Genomic DNA, 16,610 nt, shown 5'->3' with positions numbered 1-16,610 from the left:
GTGAGGCCCTGTAAATCGTAGACGGCAAGACCTCTCTACATGGCGGAATGTTCCTCGAGTCGCTCTCAGCGTTATACTCGCTCGCGTTTTCAACCAAAATTTCAATCACACCTTCAATAATAAACAGCGCAATCGCATCTCACATAGTATTTCTCCGTGTTTTTTTCCGAGACATATCATCTAGAATGTAGGAGCATTCATCGGGAAGTTTGTGCATAAGCCATTCAAAAAAAGGTGTGCCGAATGGAGATAGAGCACAGACACCTGCGCGGCCGAACACCACCGGCGCTATCACGAAAAAACTTTTCAGACCACTCCACACTACTTTTAACAAACGGTATGTTCCATAGAGGCAAAAAGAAGTGACCACACCAGGGGTCGAACCTGGAATCTCTTGATTCGTAGTCAAGCGCCTTGCCATTGGGCCATGCAGCCTGTACAGCACCTTACTGCCTCGAAACCTTGATTTTGAGGCTGTTGTGAGGGTGTTATCGGAAACCAACAACTCAGGAAAGAATAAATACTGATGACAAAATGAATATGGTAGTCACTGGCATGTGTTGGGATATCCATGGGAAAGAGAAGTGGTTAGAAATGTCTGGGTCTGAATAAGTACGGCAATGGATAAGGGCGGTATTAAAACTCTGGAATACCAAAAAAACAAAAATAAAATATTTTTCATTTCGGCTGAGATACACAATACAGTTTGCCTAATCTCTTTTATTGATAGAATCACATCTACCGAGTTGAACAGACGCTTGATTGAGGTGTCTAATTCCCGGAAATCCGTCTTCTGTTGTCTATTACCCAGGTCGGAACTGTTGACACCTGCACCAACGTCATCAAATTATGAACTTTCGATCTTGGTGTTCAGCGCTGCGAGCATCTCTGAGTTTCCATGTATTTTAACAAACTCGTCTAATTCGTACAAGGCATCAGTCTTCGAATGGTCAAGTATCCGGTAAAATAATGCAGTATTACGCTGCACCACAGACTCTTTAATGGCGCTGTCCGCCATCAGACGGCTTCTTTCCCTTGCAGACTCGCTCCACACAGTCCGTTCTACTCTTGCTTTGTTCGTGTCAAGTAAAGCATCTACCACTTCTCTGTGTCTTCTGCTTATCGCAAGATGTAGAGGTGTTGGTCCATCAGAGAAAGGGTTGATCGGCGCTCCTTGCTGGCTTATGATTGTCTCCACTGTGCGAAGGTCGCCGTCACGGGAAGCCTTGAGCAATTTCGTTGCCAATATCCAATCCTGATCACCCTCCTCAGGCTCCGTAGTAGCTTGGAGAAAGATGGCTTCTAGACATTCCAGGGAGCCGCATCTATAGAAGAATTGTCCAAGTGTCTCATGGTAAACTATGGTGTGTTTGCGATATCTGCCAGTGTTTAGCAGGAATGAACGAGTTTCTGGTGTACTTTTAAGTATTGCGTGCCGCGCCTCCGGGGAATGTAAGATGTCTCTCCCGTCGAAATGTTTTGTTGAAACGAGGAATCGTACAACTGCCAATCGGGAATGTTCAACAGCGGCGCCAAGATACTTGCTGGCGCGATTCATGTTAGGTGTAGGTTTCGCTATCTCACAAGCTTGATGGGTCAAAAACTGAAGGGCCATCGAATCGAGGTTGAGCGGCAAAGCTGTTCGGAAGATCATGTAAATATCGCTGTCCCTTATCTCCTCTGCGTGGGACAAAATCTCCTCTACGATATTCATATTGCGAAGTTCCAGGGCCTCTTTCACCAGCTTTGTTACGCATGGTTTGTTTCGCTGATCCTTTCCTTTCCTTGATGACAGAAGAACGATTCCAGAGCGTCGTAGAAGTTCTTTCAAGACATCGATATTACCCGTCTTGATGGCGGTATGAAGAGGACCTTGAGTTTTATCCTTCTTCCATATCTGATCCAGAGGAATTTCTCCGTCGAACTGTTCGAGCCACCATTGAAAAGCTTCGGTATTGCCTGATTCAATTTGCTGGCACAACTCAGAGGAGGATGGTGTTCCTTGCCACGGAAATGTCAATGCATCTGCTCCTTGAGAGTGTATTTCGGCCTCATGCTTCCGTAACCGGGCCTCATTCGGATACCCAATGAGAGCAGCTACGCAGCCGGAGTATCTGCATCGGTAGGGTCTCGTGTGTTCATTGACGTGTTTGTCTCGCTCAGGTGCAGTTGCATATCCCTCATGGAAATACTGACAGCTCAACACCGGGCATCGGAAAAGCTTGCAGCCGTATATTTCTTGAGCCCGTGATTTCATCATGGGGTTGCCCGCCAATTCTTCAATAAGCCGTTTGAAAGGAGATACTTGAGGTACAAGATGGCCGGTGTTATTGGCCAGAGGCTCGCCATGAATTTCGTCAAAATTGACGTCTTGCACCAAGCGCACGGTCTGAGCAAGTTGTTCGAAGAAGCTCTCATTTTTGAGAGGTTCAAGCGCTTTTTTCACAGATCTGTCTTGCATGGACTGATCTGCTACCACGGAATGATCCCGGTAAAAGGCTCCAAGAGCACCGGTAAGCTCTCTGAACGGTCCAGCTTGCTCTAGCTGTCGATCCTGCAAGATTCTGTTCAGGTGAATTATCCAACTTGGAAGCGCATACGTCATGAACGCGTATTGGCCTTCTAGAATGTATCCTCGCGCAGAGTCTTCCTCGAGACCCTCGTCAAATGCTGGTAAGCGGAGATAGTCGAGACAACGACACAGAAGCTTGAGCTCCTCCTCTGGAGCATTGATCACATTGCGCTCAAGGTATCTGTTAAGGGTAGTGATGTCAGTATACTGTTGTCTTTAACGGGACGAAAACTGGGGACCTACAGTTTGGCTGACAGGTGCACGAGGCGGATTTCCCCGTCATCGAAAATCTCCACGAGCGAACCACAAAGCCTTTTTGGGCCCTTACGGAGTTTGGCACCCTGCAAGTCAAAGGAATGATTTGACGGATTGTAGGCTATCGCTCCTTGGATCTCGTGCCATTTCAGGGGGCGAACAGCTGTAAGCAGCCAGCCAAGAAGCATCCGCGCCGCTGATCGCTCTGCCAGTCCGGATTCGTAGAGTACTCGCCTTATGATCCGTTCGTACCTAGATTTTCATCTGTTAGTAAATGTAAATTTGAACAGGTATGTAGGAGTACCAACACCTCATCTAGATCAAGGGGCATTGCTTCGATCTCTTCTTCCAGGCATCTCCAAGTCGTCTGCTCTTCGAGATATCTCATGACCAACGCTGCGAATACGAACATTCCTTGGTGTGCTGTTAGCTTACGACAACTGGTGCAGCATGGCATTTTCTCACCATCTGCTCGAGACGCTACTTTGTCTGCCATTTGCTTCGCTTTTTCTTCTGGATACTCAAGCTCCTCTTGGATTCTTTGGGCCCGGACATGACAAAAAGAATGAATGTCTGCACTGTTTTGCTCCCTGCCGATCGTGAAAGATGGGATGCCTTTCAGAAGATCACCAATGTCATTATCCTGCTGACTAAAGAAGCAGCAACGGAGCCTTCCGGGCACTGACTCGTTCATTCTGTCTGTCAAGGAGCGGAAGAACGCAGTAATAGGTCGTTTGGCAGTTTTTGGACATTCATCAAGACCATCCAGGATGAGAGATATGGAATCAAAAGCCCCGAGAGCAACTTCAGTCAGGCGTTGAGCAAGCTCGACATCTTCCAAAAAGCTTGATCCAGCTTTCGCGGCTTCTTCGAACAGGTAAGGGACCAACATGGACCTCATACACACTGCTTGGGCAAGTATGCCGCGAAGAATTGCTGTGAGTGAGTTTTTCTTTTCATCTCCGTATTTGTGAAAGAAGAACATTGTGTTTCCATCCCGTGTCTTTCGGCATTGGTCTATGATGAGTGACGCGAGGACAGTCTTGCCCGCGCCTGGTTTTCCATTGATCCAAAGTAGTGGCTGCAGTGGATACTTCGGATCTAGCCATCGCTTCATCAGGTCTTGTTGCAGCATCCACTGACCGCTGTTGGGAGTCTCGTATCGTATCGAGGCAGCAGCTCGATAGTCGGAGTTGCTGTCAGCCGCGGACAACCAGTTGGCGATGGCAATTCTTCGGTTCTGTTCAGCCTGTTGCTCGATTTTCTCAAACTCCATTTGTGTTCGCTGTCTATCCAGTTGATACTCTTGAAGATACGAAAGGTTTTGCTGTCTATCCAGTTGGTACTGTTGAAGATACAGAAGGTTTGATTGAGTCCCAAGCAACGACTTGTGGCGGCGGAGGTTGCTCAGTGTCGGCTCAAATTTGGTGCGAAATGTCTTCCAGGTCGCATGGAAAAGTTGTTTCCACACTTAAATCTAATTAGACATCTATCCTAAACGTGACTTTCTCGAGTCTTTTACTTACCTGGACTTTTGAAATATTTGATCGCAGAAGAGTGAAACTCCATGATGTCGATGTACACGTACTCGAGAGCGACATGCATCTGAGATTTATTGTTGAAAATCTGCTCAAACTGCGCAAGGAGGGGGATATTCTCCCCAATGTCCAGATAAGCGTCGAGGAGAGCACTGAAGGCATCGTGATATGTCCGTGCTGACTGTTGACATGTCCACTCATTAGAGATACATAATTGGATTTAACAGATTGAGATGCATACCAATAGGAGGAACTTGACCGGCCCCTGTTCAATAGTTAGCAACTAATGGAAACAATCAAATACTAGCAAGACGTTTTATTCCAAAAAAAAAAAAAAAAAACTTTGACATGTACATTGCAGTTCAGTAGATTTATCACGTGCGCGTATCAGCAGCACGCGATGAAAGATAGATAAAGATAATACCACGTACCCAGACAAAAGCAAGAAGATCTGCAGCATTCAAAAAGATTTGCACGACCTTATCGAACTGCTCCATAGCTTCCAAGAATGGAGCAATCCGTCTGAGATTGGTCATCCGCCGGGACTTCATCTGCTCTTCTTGTATATCGCAAATAAGGCCCTTAAGCTCATCCAGCGTGGTGAACTTGAAGCTTTCCGTCATGTCCGAGCCCAAATCATTCTTGAATTCTTTCAGGCATTGCTGAAAGCGAGGGCTTAGTGGAAGATGTGTGGTCGCCATAATTTTGGAGGTGCAAAGTGGTCGCAGTGGCCATTTTCGCGTGGGGTCAGACTTTTCAAGGCTGGAAGATAAGGCGCATGCACTCGAACTTCAGATGGGAACAGCGTCCGACCGGCGCAGCCTCGCCATTGCTGCCTGCGGTGATCGCTCACCGGCACTCCCCACCCACGAATGCCACCAATCAGACAATCGGTACACAACAGAAACGAATGCACGTATGACGTGTCCAAATACGGCGTTGAGATTCGAAAGATCGAGCCATAAAATAAAAATAATTAAAAAGTCGAAAGTGAGGGTACAAAGTCATGGAAGTAACAGGATGCCTTCTAGTAATAGTGATGTTAATTCTCATTATTTTTGGCCTTACTGTTAAGGAATGGCATAACAGGATTCTGCCTCTAGGATTCAATAAGAAAACGCACGCCGCCGTATTTTCCGACCCATGCCCAGCTGAAGGCGGGGGCTGTGTCTTGTCATCGATGCAATTCAGCCTTGCTGCGCCCGAGCTGCGCCTCACTTTCATTCAGAGCAAACATTTGAAATCGTTCCCCCCTCGTACCGTCCTAGAAGTGGCCATCTTTTGGCGCCTTATTGCGCAAAAGCTGTGATCGGTCATGTCTGGCGCTAAACGACAAGAGTATTCTTCGAGCACACAGACATGTAAACGACCGAGGTTGTTATCCCCTTTCGCCCAGGATGAGCCCAGCACGTTCTCGGCCCCTCAGCTACACTCAGAATATCTGCGTGTGTCTGCATCATCCATACGTAAGCTAGATTTTGATCGCCACGTGCCAGATGACTAACGCTCTGCAGCTGATGTTCGCTATGGAGGTTATCCAATCACACCGATATCCTATAATGGCGCAAGCCCTCCCAAATCTGGGATCCCAGCGGGCCCCTCAGTCGCACCACAAGACGTTCAGTACTTCTGCTTTGGGACTGTACGATCTATACTTCTAAGTTTGTAATGTAAAGCTTACTAACACAGTGCGCAGCTCTGTGAGATCAAGGCTCGAATACTCAAGGATCCATCAGCACTCGAGGAAGTCTATGTCCCTCCTACGAGCAACTACATGAAGCTCCAGATTATACACAAGAGAAACTATGTTTTGCAAGATTCCAATGGACTTGACCTCGCAGTCCTGAACCAGAAAACAACGGACGCCTTGCGTAGTCTCGATAGCTTGGGATCCATCAGTTACGAGGCTTACGTGGCATCACAGGACTGGAAATTGGGAATCAATACCGCGAAGAACGCCGCTGGAACTGCGGTGGTTGATATTGAAATCAATGTCCATGGCCCATCTACTAAAGCCGAAGAGGTGGGCCGGAGTTTGTCAAATGCACATCTTTTCTTACAGAGGCCTTCCGTCCTTGCCATCGGCGCAACCTATCAGAATCCACACGTCATACACTTTGCAGAGATTCAAGGGGCCAGTTTCGACCCCGCTATACCAAATGCACCAGAGCTAGTCGCCTCAAGTACAAGGAAGCTTGATATCCAGGATGTCCTCGGTGGTCTCGACCAGAGCGGAAACCTAAAATCAATCACTGTGGATGAACGATTAATCAGAACCAAGCTTCGTGAGTAAGTTATGCCGTTGGATCCACCAAATAAGCCTCTCTAACTTTTGAAAAGACACCAAAAGGAGGCAGTTGACTTCATCATTCGGCGTGAGGCGGCTGCAACGTCACTGGCCTTTTCTTTATGGAAGCCATGTCAAAACAACCCACAGCAGCATTGGTTCGTCACCCGTTCCTTTCATAAGGGCAGTATGATAACTTTTGTTTTCAGTTTCCGACATGTTGTGCTGGACATCAAGAAAGAGTACCCACCGAAAGAGAATTTTGGCGGTATCATTGCAGACGAGATGGGTTTGGGGAAAACGCTTTCGATGCTAGCGGCCATAACTGTTACAAACGAAGAAGCAAATAGCTTCGCCGGCAGCGTCGTTGGCGACTTAACGCAATCAAGAGCAAAAACGACACTCGTCATTGTCCCTTCAGCATGTGAGTAGTGATCTTGAGTGGTTCTCCACTCCACCTTTGACTTAATTTTGTGCTCACCCGATTACGCCAGTGATCCTACAAAACTGGATATCTGAGATAGAAAGGTAATATTTATTAGTCTGATTGTCTTACTCAATCACTGACGCAGCCAGGCACTGCACTCCAGGGACGTTCCGGTATCTGAAATATCATGGTGCTCGCCGCCCAACGGAGACTGCGGCAATTCTGGACAAAGATGTGGTGTTGACAACATACGAGACTTTGTCTGCGGACTTTGATAGAGGAGATAGCGTTCTGTACCGGCTCGCTTGGTTTCGCATTGTCCTCGACGAAGGTACGGAGTAAACCAGTTCCAGTAATGCGGTACCACTAACAACCTCTTCAGCACACTATATCTGCGGACAGCAAACAAGACGATTTTGCGCAGTTTCTGCTCTGCAGGCTCAGCACCGTTGGTGTCTGACTGGAACCCCAATTCAGAACCGCCTAGATGATTTATCTTCGCTCATCCGCTTCCTCAAGATCCCCTATCTTGACAATGCTTTCAGCTTCAAGAATCAGATTTCAAAGCCAATCGAACAAAATCAAGCCTATGGCTTAAAGAGGCTACGTTCACTGCTGAAAAGCATCTGCCTCAGGAGAACGGCTGAATTGCTTGCGGTACCTGAGCCAACGGCTTGTCTTCGGCGGCTTGATTTCACTGACTTTGAACGTGAAGCATACGAGGATGTGGCACAGGCACACAAGAAGGCTATGAATGAAGTGGTCAGCAAAAATAACAGCAAGAGAAACTCACAGCTGGGCTTATGTCAAGCAATCCTTCAGCTCAGGCGATTCTGCAACACAGGCTGTTCGACACGTGCACTTGCAGCGTCGCCAACGCATAATACTGAAGACGCTTTTGGCTGCCTACAACAAGTAGGAGAGGCCATCTGTGCATATTGCTCGAAAGAAATCAGCTCGTGTGGTTATACAGAAGACTCAGGATCTGGCAATTTTGCGGACTGCTCACATCTGCTCTGCCTTGAGTGCATCAAGCGTGTTCAACCGACAGGTACCATGGCCGAATTCAGATGCCCAATTTGTGGAGTTTGGTCCCATCACAGTTATACCGAACCGAGTATTCACCATGGGCTCTCTTTGCCTCACAATGGAGCGACCACTTTCAACACCAAGCTCGCTTCTTTGTACCGCGATGTTACAGAATATCAGGATTCGGATAAAGGGTAAAGCCTACATGCGCTATCTGCACTTTATTCTAGCGCTGACTTTTATTTCAAGCATCATTTTCACTGCATGGAGAGACACAATCACCGTCATTTCGTCGCTCTTCACTGCGACGAATATCTCTCACCGTATTGTAGAAGGTTCAATGTCGATTCCGGACAGAAAAAAGTCCCTCGAAAATTTCCAGTCTGATCCTTCATGCCGTGTTCTACTGATGACATTTGGGACAGGCTCTACAGGGTTAGTTGCTCTACACCATCTCTTTATTATTCTGCGCTAACTTCCGGATCATCAGTTTGAATCTCACGGCGGCGAGCAATATTCATATTGTAGAGCCGCAGTGGAACCCTTCTGTTGAGAGCCAGGCCATCGGTCGTGCCGTTCGAATGGGCCAAAAGAAACGCGTCACCGTCTTCAGGTACATCATGGCGAAAACTGTCGAAGATGTCAGACTCCCATTCCTACGATGCAAAAATGCACATAGCTGATTCTGGAACATAGTATATGGAAAATGTTCAGATGCGAAAGGCGGAATTGGCAAGCATAGGTTGGAATGGGGATAAGGAAAACGCAGCAAACGGAAAGCTAAAACTGATCGCAAAGATGGTCTTCGATCCGGATACATCAATGGGCTCCGAGGTAGCATAGATGAATCCTTTCTAGCATATGTTATGTAGGCTAAGGTGGTAGGCTGCATTAATTACAGAGTATTATGCCCTTGTCACGGCTGTCTGGTTACCACATCAGATATACCAGCCAAAAGTTCCTTCGTCACCTCATCATGAATGGTGCCAACCTAGATCGCATAGGTCGCCAACGACTGGTGCATGCAAAACCGTCAGGCCCGAGACATTCCGTCCCCTTTCATACAGCAGTCTTATAGCATCCTTGCTAAGAGGCGGTAACGACCAGCAGCGAGGTCCCTCGAAGCGGATAAGCGCGTCGAAAGCCGCGCTGTGGCAGCCTCCACCATGCCTTACGCCGCAGCGCAATGGAGTGGCGCCTGATTGTACTCGATCAGCTGCACGTTCGGGCTGACATAGTCGACGATCACATCCAGCAGGATAGCCTCGCTACCACGCTCGGAGTCGCAAGCCCAGCTCATGCGCTTCGTGTCGAGCTCTAACGCCGTCAACATTCCGTGGTACGTGTCACAGTACGGCGCTCCCCGCCGCCTGCCGCTTCGTGGAAAACTCTGCGCTCACACAGCCGCACCTGCATGGCGCGTACGACGTCCAGAAAGCCACTCTGGACAGTGACCACAACCGGACACTGCTCTTCCAAATATCGGGCAAGATCGAAATGTATTCAAACCATTTACTTGTCCGTCATAAAGCAAAAGATAATCCTAAAAACCCATCTGTCCCACCCTCCATGCAAAAAGTTCAGATCACTAACTACACTCGATCCCTAGTGGGATTATCAGGATCTTTGGAATCCGTCCTCGGTCATGAACCGCCCACTCAGAAGATGACCAAGATGCGTCTGCGAGAAGACATGACCTTTCCTCCGAATTCCAGTCAAAGCCTTGATGAACAAAATTGGACTTGTTTTGAAAGGTGATGAAACGGGCCAGGAAAGCCGTGTCCTTGCGTTTTCATCAACAAAACCGTCGCTCCCCACTAAAACCCCCTCTTCATTCATCGCGGCATCGACCAACACAGCCAAGAAATCAGTCACAGCCTTGTATGCTGAAAAGCCCTCAAAAAAGAGGCTTCCAGAAAACAAGCCAAGCTGGCCTGACACCACCGCATCCGGGTATTGCAATTGAGAAGAACCCGAAACTGTGTAAAATTTCAAATCATGGAATTGGCGCATCGCCTTGGACGTCTTTGCGGAGTAGATATGCAGACCAACTTGGGAAGCCTTTCGAATCTCGGGTAGGAGCGCGTTGGCCTCATACGGACTGATGATGAGAAGCAAGCCATTGTGAGATCTACTCGTAAGAATCCACTTGACGGGCCGAACGAAGTCATCCAAGGTTGAGCACGGTGCAAGGTCGACCGTGCGAGCGAAGTCGCTTGTTACGAGAAGAGTATCTGCCACAGCATCTGCACACAAATGCTGAAATGCAGAGGTTTGTGACAAGCTGTCGAATGCGCGTTGAAAAGGGCGTACAGAAGCATCGTCGAGGCGTCCAGTCTGGATGAACTTCCTCAGCGCGGGATCAATCTCGTGTGGAAGTGCCTTCGCCGGGGGAGGCCGCTGGAGCTCTCGTTCTTGCTCCACTTCATGTGCTATTTCTCTTTCCTGCTCTTCTTGGAGAGACCAGTCTCTGCTATGGCCCTCTTTGAATAGTTCCCATTCTGACAGTAAATGTTGAACGGTTGGGTCTTGGTGGGCCTTTTCGTCAGTGAGGCAGGAACGGAAAGCAGCTTGGCCAGAGCCTTCGCCGTACATCTCATATAGAGTACGGCCTTCAGGTTCTTCTAAGTGGGTGCAAAACTCAGTGATCTGGGACGGCTCCAAAGCAGACCCTTGTAGGTATTCTGCACAGAGGCGTTTTCGATGACTGTGCTCCAGTCCTTGCATGATCCAAAGCGGCTTGATGGAGCTCGTCGCACGGCATGTCTGATCAAAGCTCCAGCTAAGGACATCCCGTGAGTCCAAGTCGACTCCTGGCTCCTTTCCTGAAAGCGCCAGTATTTCTTGATGCACTTCTGGCGGGGCGAAGAAAACCAGAGACTGGTGGCACCCAAGCTTGCGCATTCTCATGCAGGCTAATTCTGGTCAGCAAATGGAAAGTGAATTAAATGATCTTGGAAATATACCTTGGACAAGACGGTCTTTCGTGGTCTTCGGCCCAAGCGTGACGGCAGCGCGGGCATATGTTGGCATCTTGATGTCCACTCCACGAGTGTGCACTTCGTCGAGATATATCAAACATTTCTCCAAGTTCCGGTGGAATGCAGAGCGGGACAGCTGTTCAACGAATCCGTGCCGATCTACTACGCGTAATTCATCTGCCTCGTTGAAGAAGACCGCAGCAGGGGAATCGGGAGAAAGTTGCAACCATTTTCTGGCCACGTCTTCGTTGCTCGCCTCGAGAACCTGAGCTCCGACGTCAATGAGAACTGTAATCGGAAGGGTTTGGGAGCACAATAGTGCGAGCAGTCCTTCGACACTGAGCTTCTTCCCGGACGTGTCCTTGGCCTGTACGTATTCGCGGTTTTCCCGTTGGAGCAGCATGTTAGCTACCATTGCGTTCGTGCGATGCAGTTGAGGCAGATCGTTCTGGCGAATTGACAGAGGTAAAAGAAACTTGTTGTCATTGGTACCGCTGAATCCAGTGGTTGCTTGCATCTCAGATGGAATGTCCCATGCCGACGTCGATAACTTCGCGGGGAATTCCTTTCCTTCGTGTGGAAAGACTACGGTCGTCATGAAGTAGTCTGCAGCAGACTTCGAGAATCGCAACTGTGGATATATGCTTTCTTCCCATGATCGTTCATCCTCGAGGTTAACTCCATGGAGGCTCTGGATGGAAATGTTGGGGCAATCTTGTGCCCATAATTGATACTCGCTGTCAGGGTCGGATTCACGGAAGAGGTGGCCGAATGCTTGCCGCAGTTGATCTGGAGTCAAGCCGCTGTAATAGTAGCTTAGACAGGTAAGCACAATAGCGACGTCCGGATGGCCGAACTCGGCGCTGATCGATGGAACTCCTTTAGCTCGATATGGCACTGCCATCATGCAGCGCGAGAGATCGAGGCCGTAGTTGACTAGCCAGCGCTTCTGCTGGAAGGCGAACAACAGAATGTTGTTGGCGATCAACCCGCGAAGTAGAAGTAGGATTTTCCAAATTGCAGAATTTGCAAACTCTTGCTCCACAAGTGCCAAGATGGGCTGGGAAACGGAACGGTCTCGAATGAACGCCACGACAGCCTGGCGCACACTGGCTGTGCAGTGCGAAAGGGAAAGGCCAAGGAGGTTCCCGCGCTGGATCTCGTCAACGACCCGGTCTAGTATCGTGGGGCCGATATCCGGGTTCAAAAACGTGATGATGGGGAAGCTGCGTCCTCGAAGGTCCACTTCGACATCTCGACAGCCCTCAGTTTGCAGGCGGCTGGCCTCACGTGCGAATAGTGCTAGAACCCTCTGAGTAATGACCCATCTTTCTGGCTGGCCGTCCATGATCCTCTGAGTGCCCATGGAGTATACCAGTTGAAAACGTGGGTCGAGGATAGCATCACTCTCATCAAGGACATCGCGGCATGTCACACCGAGCCACCTTTCCAGGCCCACCATTTCCCAGGCCAATTGGGGTTGGGTCTGAAGGCGTTCGCGGCCCATGAGCCGGAACGACATCATGTGCTCCGGAAGAGTGACCACAATGCATTGATCTCGCTGGCATTTCTCGAAATGCGCGCGGAGCTGAGAAAGTTCAGTTTCGTCGAGGCGGTTCTCTCGTGTGAATGGTGCGTGGAATATGCGGCGATCCACTAGACCACCGAGACGTTGGGAAAGTAAATCCAATGTCTGTTTTAGGAGGGGCTTGAGGACAACGAGCCTCCCCAAGTTCTTGCCGTCTGACAATGCGGTCATTACCATTGGAACAATAACAGAAGATTTCCCTTCCCCCATGTTGAGTTGCAGAACTGCGTTTTCTCCATGGTCCGGTTGGATCATCTTCTGTGCCACTTCAGCCTGGATCTCGCGAATAGTCAGATTGTTTTCGATTTCAATGAGAAGCCAGTCGGGAAAGTCGGTAGCACTCCATGATTGGTGTCCCGGCTCCTCGGCTTCTTTGTAGAAGCCCAGAACATCATTCCGATGACTGAAACTTAGTAGTCTTTCAAGTCTCTGGAGGGATGAAAGTAGCTCGCCCAAGGAGACGAGAAATTCTTTCCAAGGACCAGGCACTGATGCCCGCCGATGCGCAGACAGGCATGCAAGTAGTGACGCCGCATCGATGCGTGGCCACAGGCCTGCGTCGCGCAAAGACAGCTCTGAGACCGTCCTCGGGCTCAACGCCAGATTGAAAGAGCAGAGGGAGCCAGCAAACTGCTTTGTCAATGCTGCTTGGTGCGTAAGAAGCTCGTTGTTCGACAACGGAATTGTGCGGGGTGTTTCGGGGACATCCGCATCCTTGAGGGACTTAAGGCTAGCTTCCAGGTCTTCAGCATAAGCCTTGCGAGTAGCATCACTGTCATTCTTCATGCTGTGTATGGTCTCTTCCAGTTCTTCCAAGCCTGGCAAAGATTTCGCACATTGACGGGGCCGTCTTGCCTCAAGTGGTGCAGGAATGATCGGCGACTTTGGAGGAACCCTCGCATAGAGGAGGCTTGTCAAGTCGGGCGCTACAGCGATTGAAGTCTTGTGGTGGGTGAGCTGTAGCCTTGACACAGATACCAGTCGTGGTGTCTCTTCGCGTTTGCAGTGAATCTTCGAAAGTTCAGACTGCAAGTCGGAAATGTGCATCATGAACTTTCGATTGTCGTTCCACGCCGTAAAGAGGATCTCGCACTCCCTTTGAACCAAATACTCTTTCCCATGGAGGAGATGACCAGCTCGTAACACGGTAGGAGAATCACAGGGCCATTGGCTACAGATGTGATTGACGGCTGACTGTACTTCTTCGTTCCTTTCGTGGCGGAATTCTTTGAGCCTCAGATCCCAGAGGTCTTTCGATTCGTCGTAACGTCTTTTGGGATCTTCTATGTGCGCTAAGACCGTCTTTTGAATTTCGTTGCGATCGAGCCCCTCCCCTGAGGTGAGGTCGTACGAAGGTTTCAAAGGTCGGATATCCTTGAATTGCGGGGAGCATGCGATGGCCAGGAGGCTCCGTACTATTGGAAGGGAGCTATCCTGTTCGAAAACAACCATTGAGAACAAGCGCATGAGCCTATGTTGATCAACTTGTCGGTCACAGCCTCTACAGAGCTCATACAGTGAGCCCCATTTGTCCCCAATTGGAAACTCCAGGAGATCGTTACAAGTCAGTGTTGAGAAGTTCGGCGGTTCAGAGTAATTGGAAATTCGCCTCCATCTCCTCACCTTCCATTCAAGGTCTTGAACCACTTCATGCATCCGGGGCCATAGTCGAACCAAGGTAGCTACTTCGTACACGCGACGGGCTCCATCGCTATCGAGGTTGCCGTCTCTTGCATGGTACACACTGTCGGCCTTCTCTCTTACTCCCAAGTCCGTGTTGCGAACCGACGAGTTGCGATTCGATGCCCTTCGCAGAAGGTCCGAGTTTCCTCGATCTTTCAAAAGCGAAGCAGTATTCGGTCCTGGTTGTAGCATGCTGACCTGAGATGCATGGAGGACAATGTCTGCAACGAGAGTTTGGAAGTCCTCATGTTGCATTAGTTCACCAAGATCCGGATCCCATTCAATCGTTTGCATCTTCTTCAAATTCTTCGGATAGAAGTGCCGCGCAGGAGTTAGGGCTGCAATTTTTTTGAGCAACGGAACAGCCTCCTCGCTGATCGGAGTCGAAGTCCTCAGTGACTGTTCTCGTAGAATCCGCAAGGCCTCTTGAGTACCAGTGTAGCCAGTGAGTGGGTCAGGCACCACTGAGCTTGTTACAGCATGCAAATAGGCCAGATACAGCTGGCTGAGGAAACCCTGCTGATTCCGCAGACGCGCTAGTCTGGTATCCAGTTGATAGTGCATGAAAGACAGTTTCTGCGTGTGGCCAAGGACTATCTCAACCTGGCTGTGGCCGTCATGTTTATTGGTGGATAACTCGCCGTATGGTACAAGAACACTCCTTTCCTGAGTGTTTGGATGCAGATCCAGGTGTCGGAGCACGAGCTTGTTCCGCAATCCAATCAAGCATCCGATATCTTGGTCGGGATCCACAATTGCTCCAAGCTGTTTCGATTCCAAGCCGCCGGCCTGGTTCACGGTGAATGTTAACCGCATTCGAGGGATTTCGATGTCAACTCCAGCCGCATTGGAGGTGATGATGATGTGATCACGCCGTTCTAGGGTCTGAAGAATGTCAAGAATCGATCCAGCCAAACGGCTTTCCCGATCCAACAGTCGTCTATTGTCCATATCCATGTAAGGGCCGGCACTGTTGTGAAGATGGAGCCTCCAGGGCCTCTCAGGCGGATTCCAAGCAAACGCAAGCGGCCTGAATTCGATTTCACCACGTTGCAAATCCATCCAATGGACGAATTTCTCGCTGAGGCTCTCAGGCAGATCGGGCTTCAGGATCGTATGAGGTATGAGGCGGAGATGGGAATCCCCAATTTTGGCTTCGACGAGAAGTTCACCTTCCTCCATTGTCAGGTGCACCTGAAATGCTGTTAGCTCTTGATTTTCATTTGTTAAGATGGCTTACCTCGTGACCGTTGATCGGTTTGACTGACATATACTCCATCCGGCTCAGGTGGGACTGAGTAACGTTGAGTATACGCTGTTCAATAATTAGCACGTTACTGCGCATGGAGCTTTAGTAGTGAAACTTACCGAACCAAACAATCTAGCGTAAATTGGAGCACGCATATACTCCGGAGGGAGTCGACCAATACGTCTCCAATCCAACAAGAAGGTTCCGGACAAGATGTCGTAATGACAGGACTGACTGACGCTGTCCGACTTGACCACACGAGTGGAGAATAGCCACCTATTCTCTTTGCCAACCAAAAATTCCCAACCCGCGTTCAGGCCTTCCAGCCCATAGGCATTAGTGATTCCAGTGTTGACTCCATTCCCTGAAACCTTGATCAGCTCTCTGAGGCGAGCCTGAAGATTCCGTGACAACTTCTTGTCCAGGAGCATGGCCTGTTCAATTTCAACAGGAACATGTTGGTGCGCGGAATAATTATCGTTGAGATAGATGGAGGATTCCACAAAGCTTGCAACGTCACACTGGTCGGCCAGGACAAGATGCATGTTGCCATGGTCAGTATTGTACGTCATTCGACAAGTGAGCGCAGACATGTTGATGAAATTCCTCATTCTCTGGGTCGCGTCTTCGGTGGGACATTGGTCAATGTCGCCAGAAATCTCTCGGCACCAAGCGAGTGCTACGCTTCGTACTTCTCGCAGCATCTGAATGACTCGACTTGCTACTGAGGCGTGTGAGCTCAGAGTCAACGCTCGGAGGCCCAGTAAAGCAATTGTCGCAAGCCGGCTTTGTTCTTTCCAGTTCGAAGTGACATTGGAGAGATGGCTTTCCAAGAGGTCAACGAGCTGAGTGCAGAAGTCTAGATCCTCGAAATGTACGTGGGCTGCTCTGAGAATGGTATTTTCCACACTTGATCCTGCCTGTAGAGCTGCCTGTCGAAGAAGCACATGAACAGCTGGGGCGTTGAACGACAGATCCGCTGATCCAAGCTCTCGTATGAT

General features: G+C 49.3%; 3 protein-coding genes across 3 annotated transcripts; 1 reads left to right on the top strand and 2 right to left on the bottom strand.

Moving 5' to 3' along the window:
* Positions 1–2,541: 2,541 nt before the first annotated feature.
* LTHEOB_10934 (C2H2 domain containing protein) lies at positions 2,542–5,066 on the bottom strand (the record flags this gene model as incomplete). Its single annotated transcript, XM_035507634.1, has 8 exons — positions 2,542–2,554; positions 2,601–2,753; positions 2,816–2,913; positions 3,132–3,241; positions 3,971–4,297; positions 4,354–4,546; positions 4,607–4,630; positions 4,797–5,066. The coding sequence occupies 8 exons, from the start codon at positions 5,064–5,066 to the stop codon at positions 2,542–2,544; spliced, it is 1,188 nt and encodes a 395-aa protein (XP_035366865.1).
* A 696-nt stretch (positions 5,067–5,762) lies between these two features.
* LTHEOB_10933 (P-loop containing nucleoside triphosphate hydrolase) lies at positions 5,763–7,421 on the top strand (the record flags this gene model as incomplete). Its single annotated transcript, XM_035507633.1, has 7 exons — positions 5,763–5,831; positions 5,880–5,897; positions 6,062–6,654; positions 6,706–6,810; positions 6,862–7,076; positions 7,147–7,180; positions 7,229–7,421. The coding sequence occupies 7 exons, from the start codon at positions 5,763–5,765 to the stop codon at positions 7,419–7,421; spliced, it is 1,227 nt and encodes a 408-aa protein (XP_035366864.1).
* Positions 7,422–10,327: 2,906 nt separating this feature from the next.
* Positions 10,328–16,220, bottom strand: LTHEOB_10932 (uncharacterized protein; the record flags this gene model as incomplete). The annotated part of the gene is made up of 6 exons (XM_035507632.1): positions 10,328–10,354; positions 10,422–11,023; positions 11,075–14,148; positions 14,371–15,554; positions 15,601–15,675; positions 15,729–16,220. The coding sequence occupies 6 exons, from the start codon at positions 16,218–16,220 to the stop codon at positions 10,328–10,330; spliced, it is 5,454 nt and encodes a 1,817-aa protein (XP_035366863.1).
* Between the last annotated feature and the right edge of the window lie 390 nt (positions 16,221–16,610).

This window comes from Lasiodiplodia theobromae (genome assembly GCF_012971845.1).
Source record: "Lasiodiplodia theobromae strain AM2As chromosome Unknown scaffold_43, whole genome shotgun sequence".
NCBI classification, from domain to species: domain Eukaryota; kingdom Fungi; phylum Ascomycota; class Dothideomycetes; order Botryosphaeriales; family Botryosphaeriaceae; genus Lasiodiplodia; species Lasiodiplodia theobromae.
This window is presented reverse-complemented; position numbering and strand designations above follow the sequence as displayed.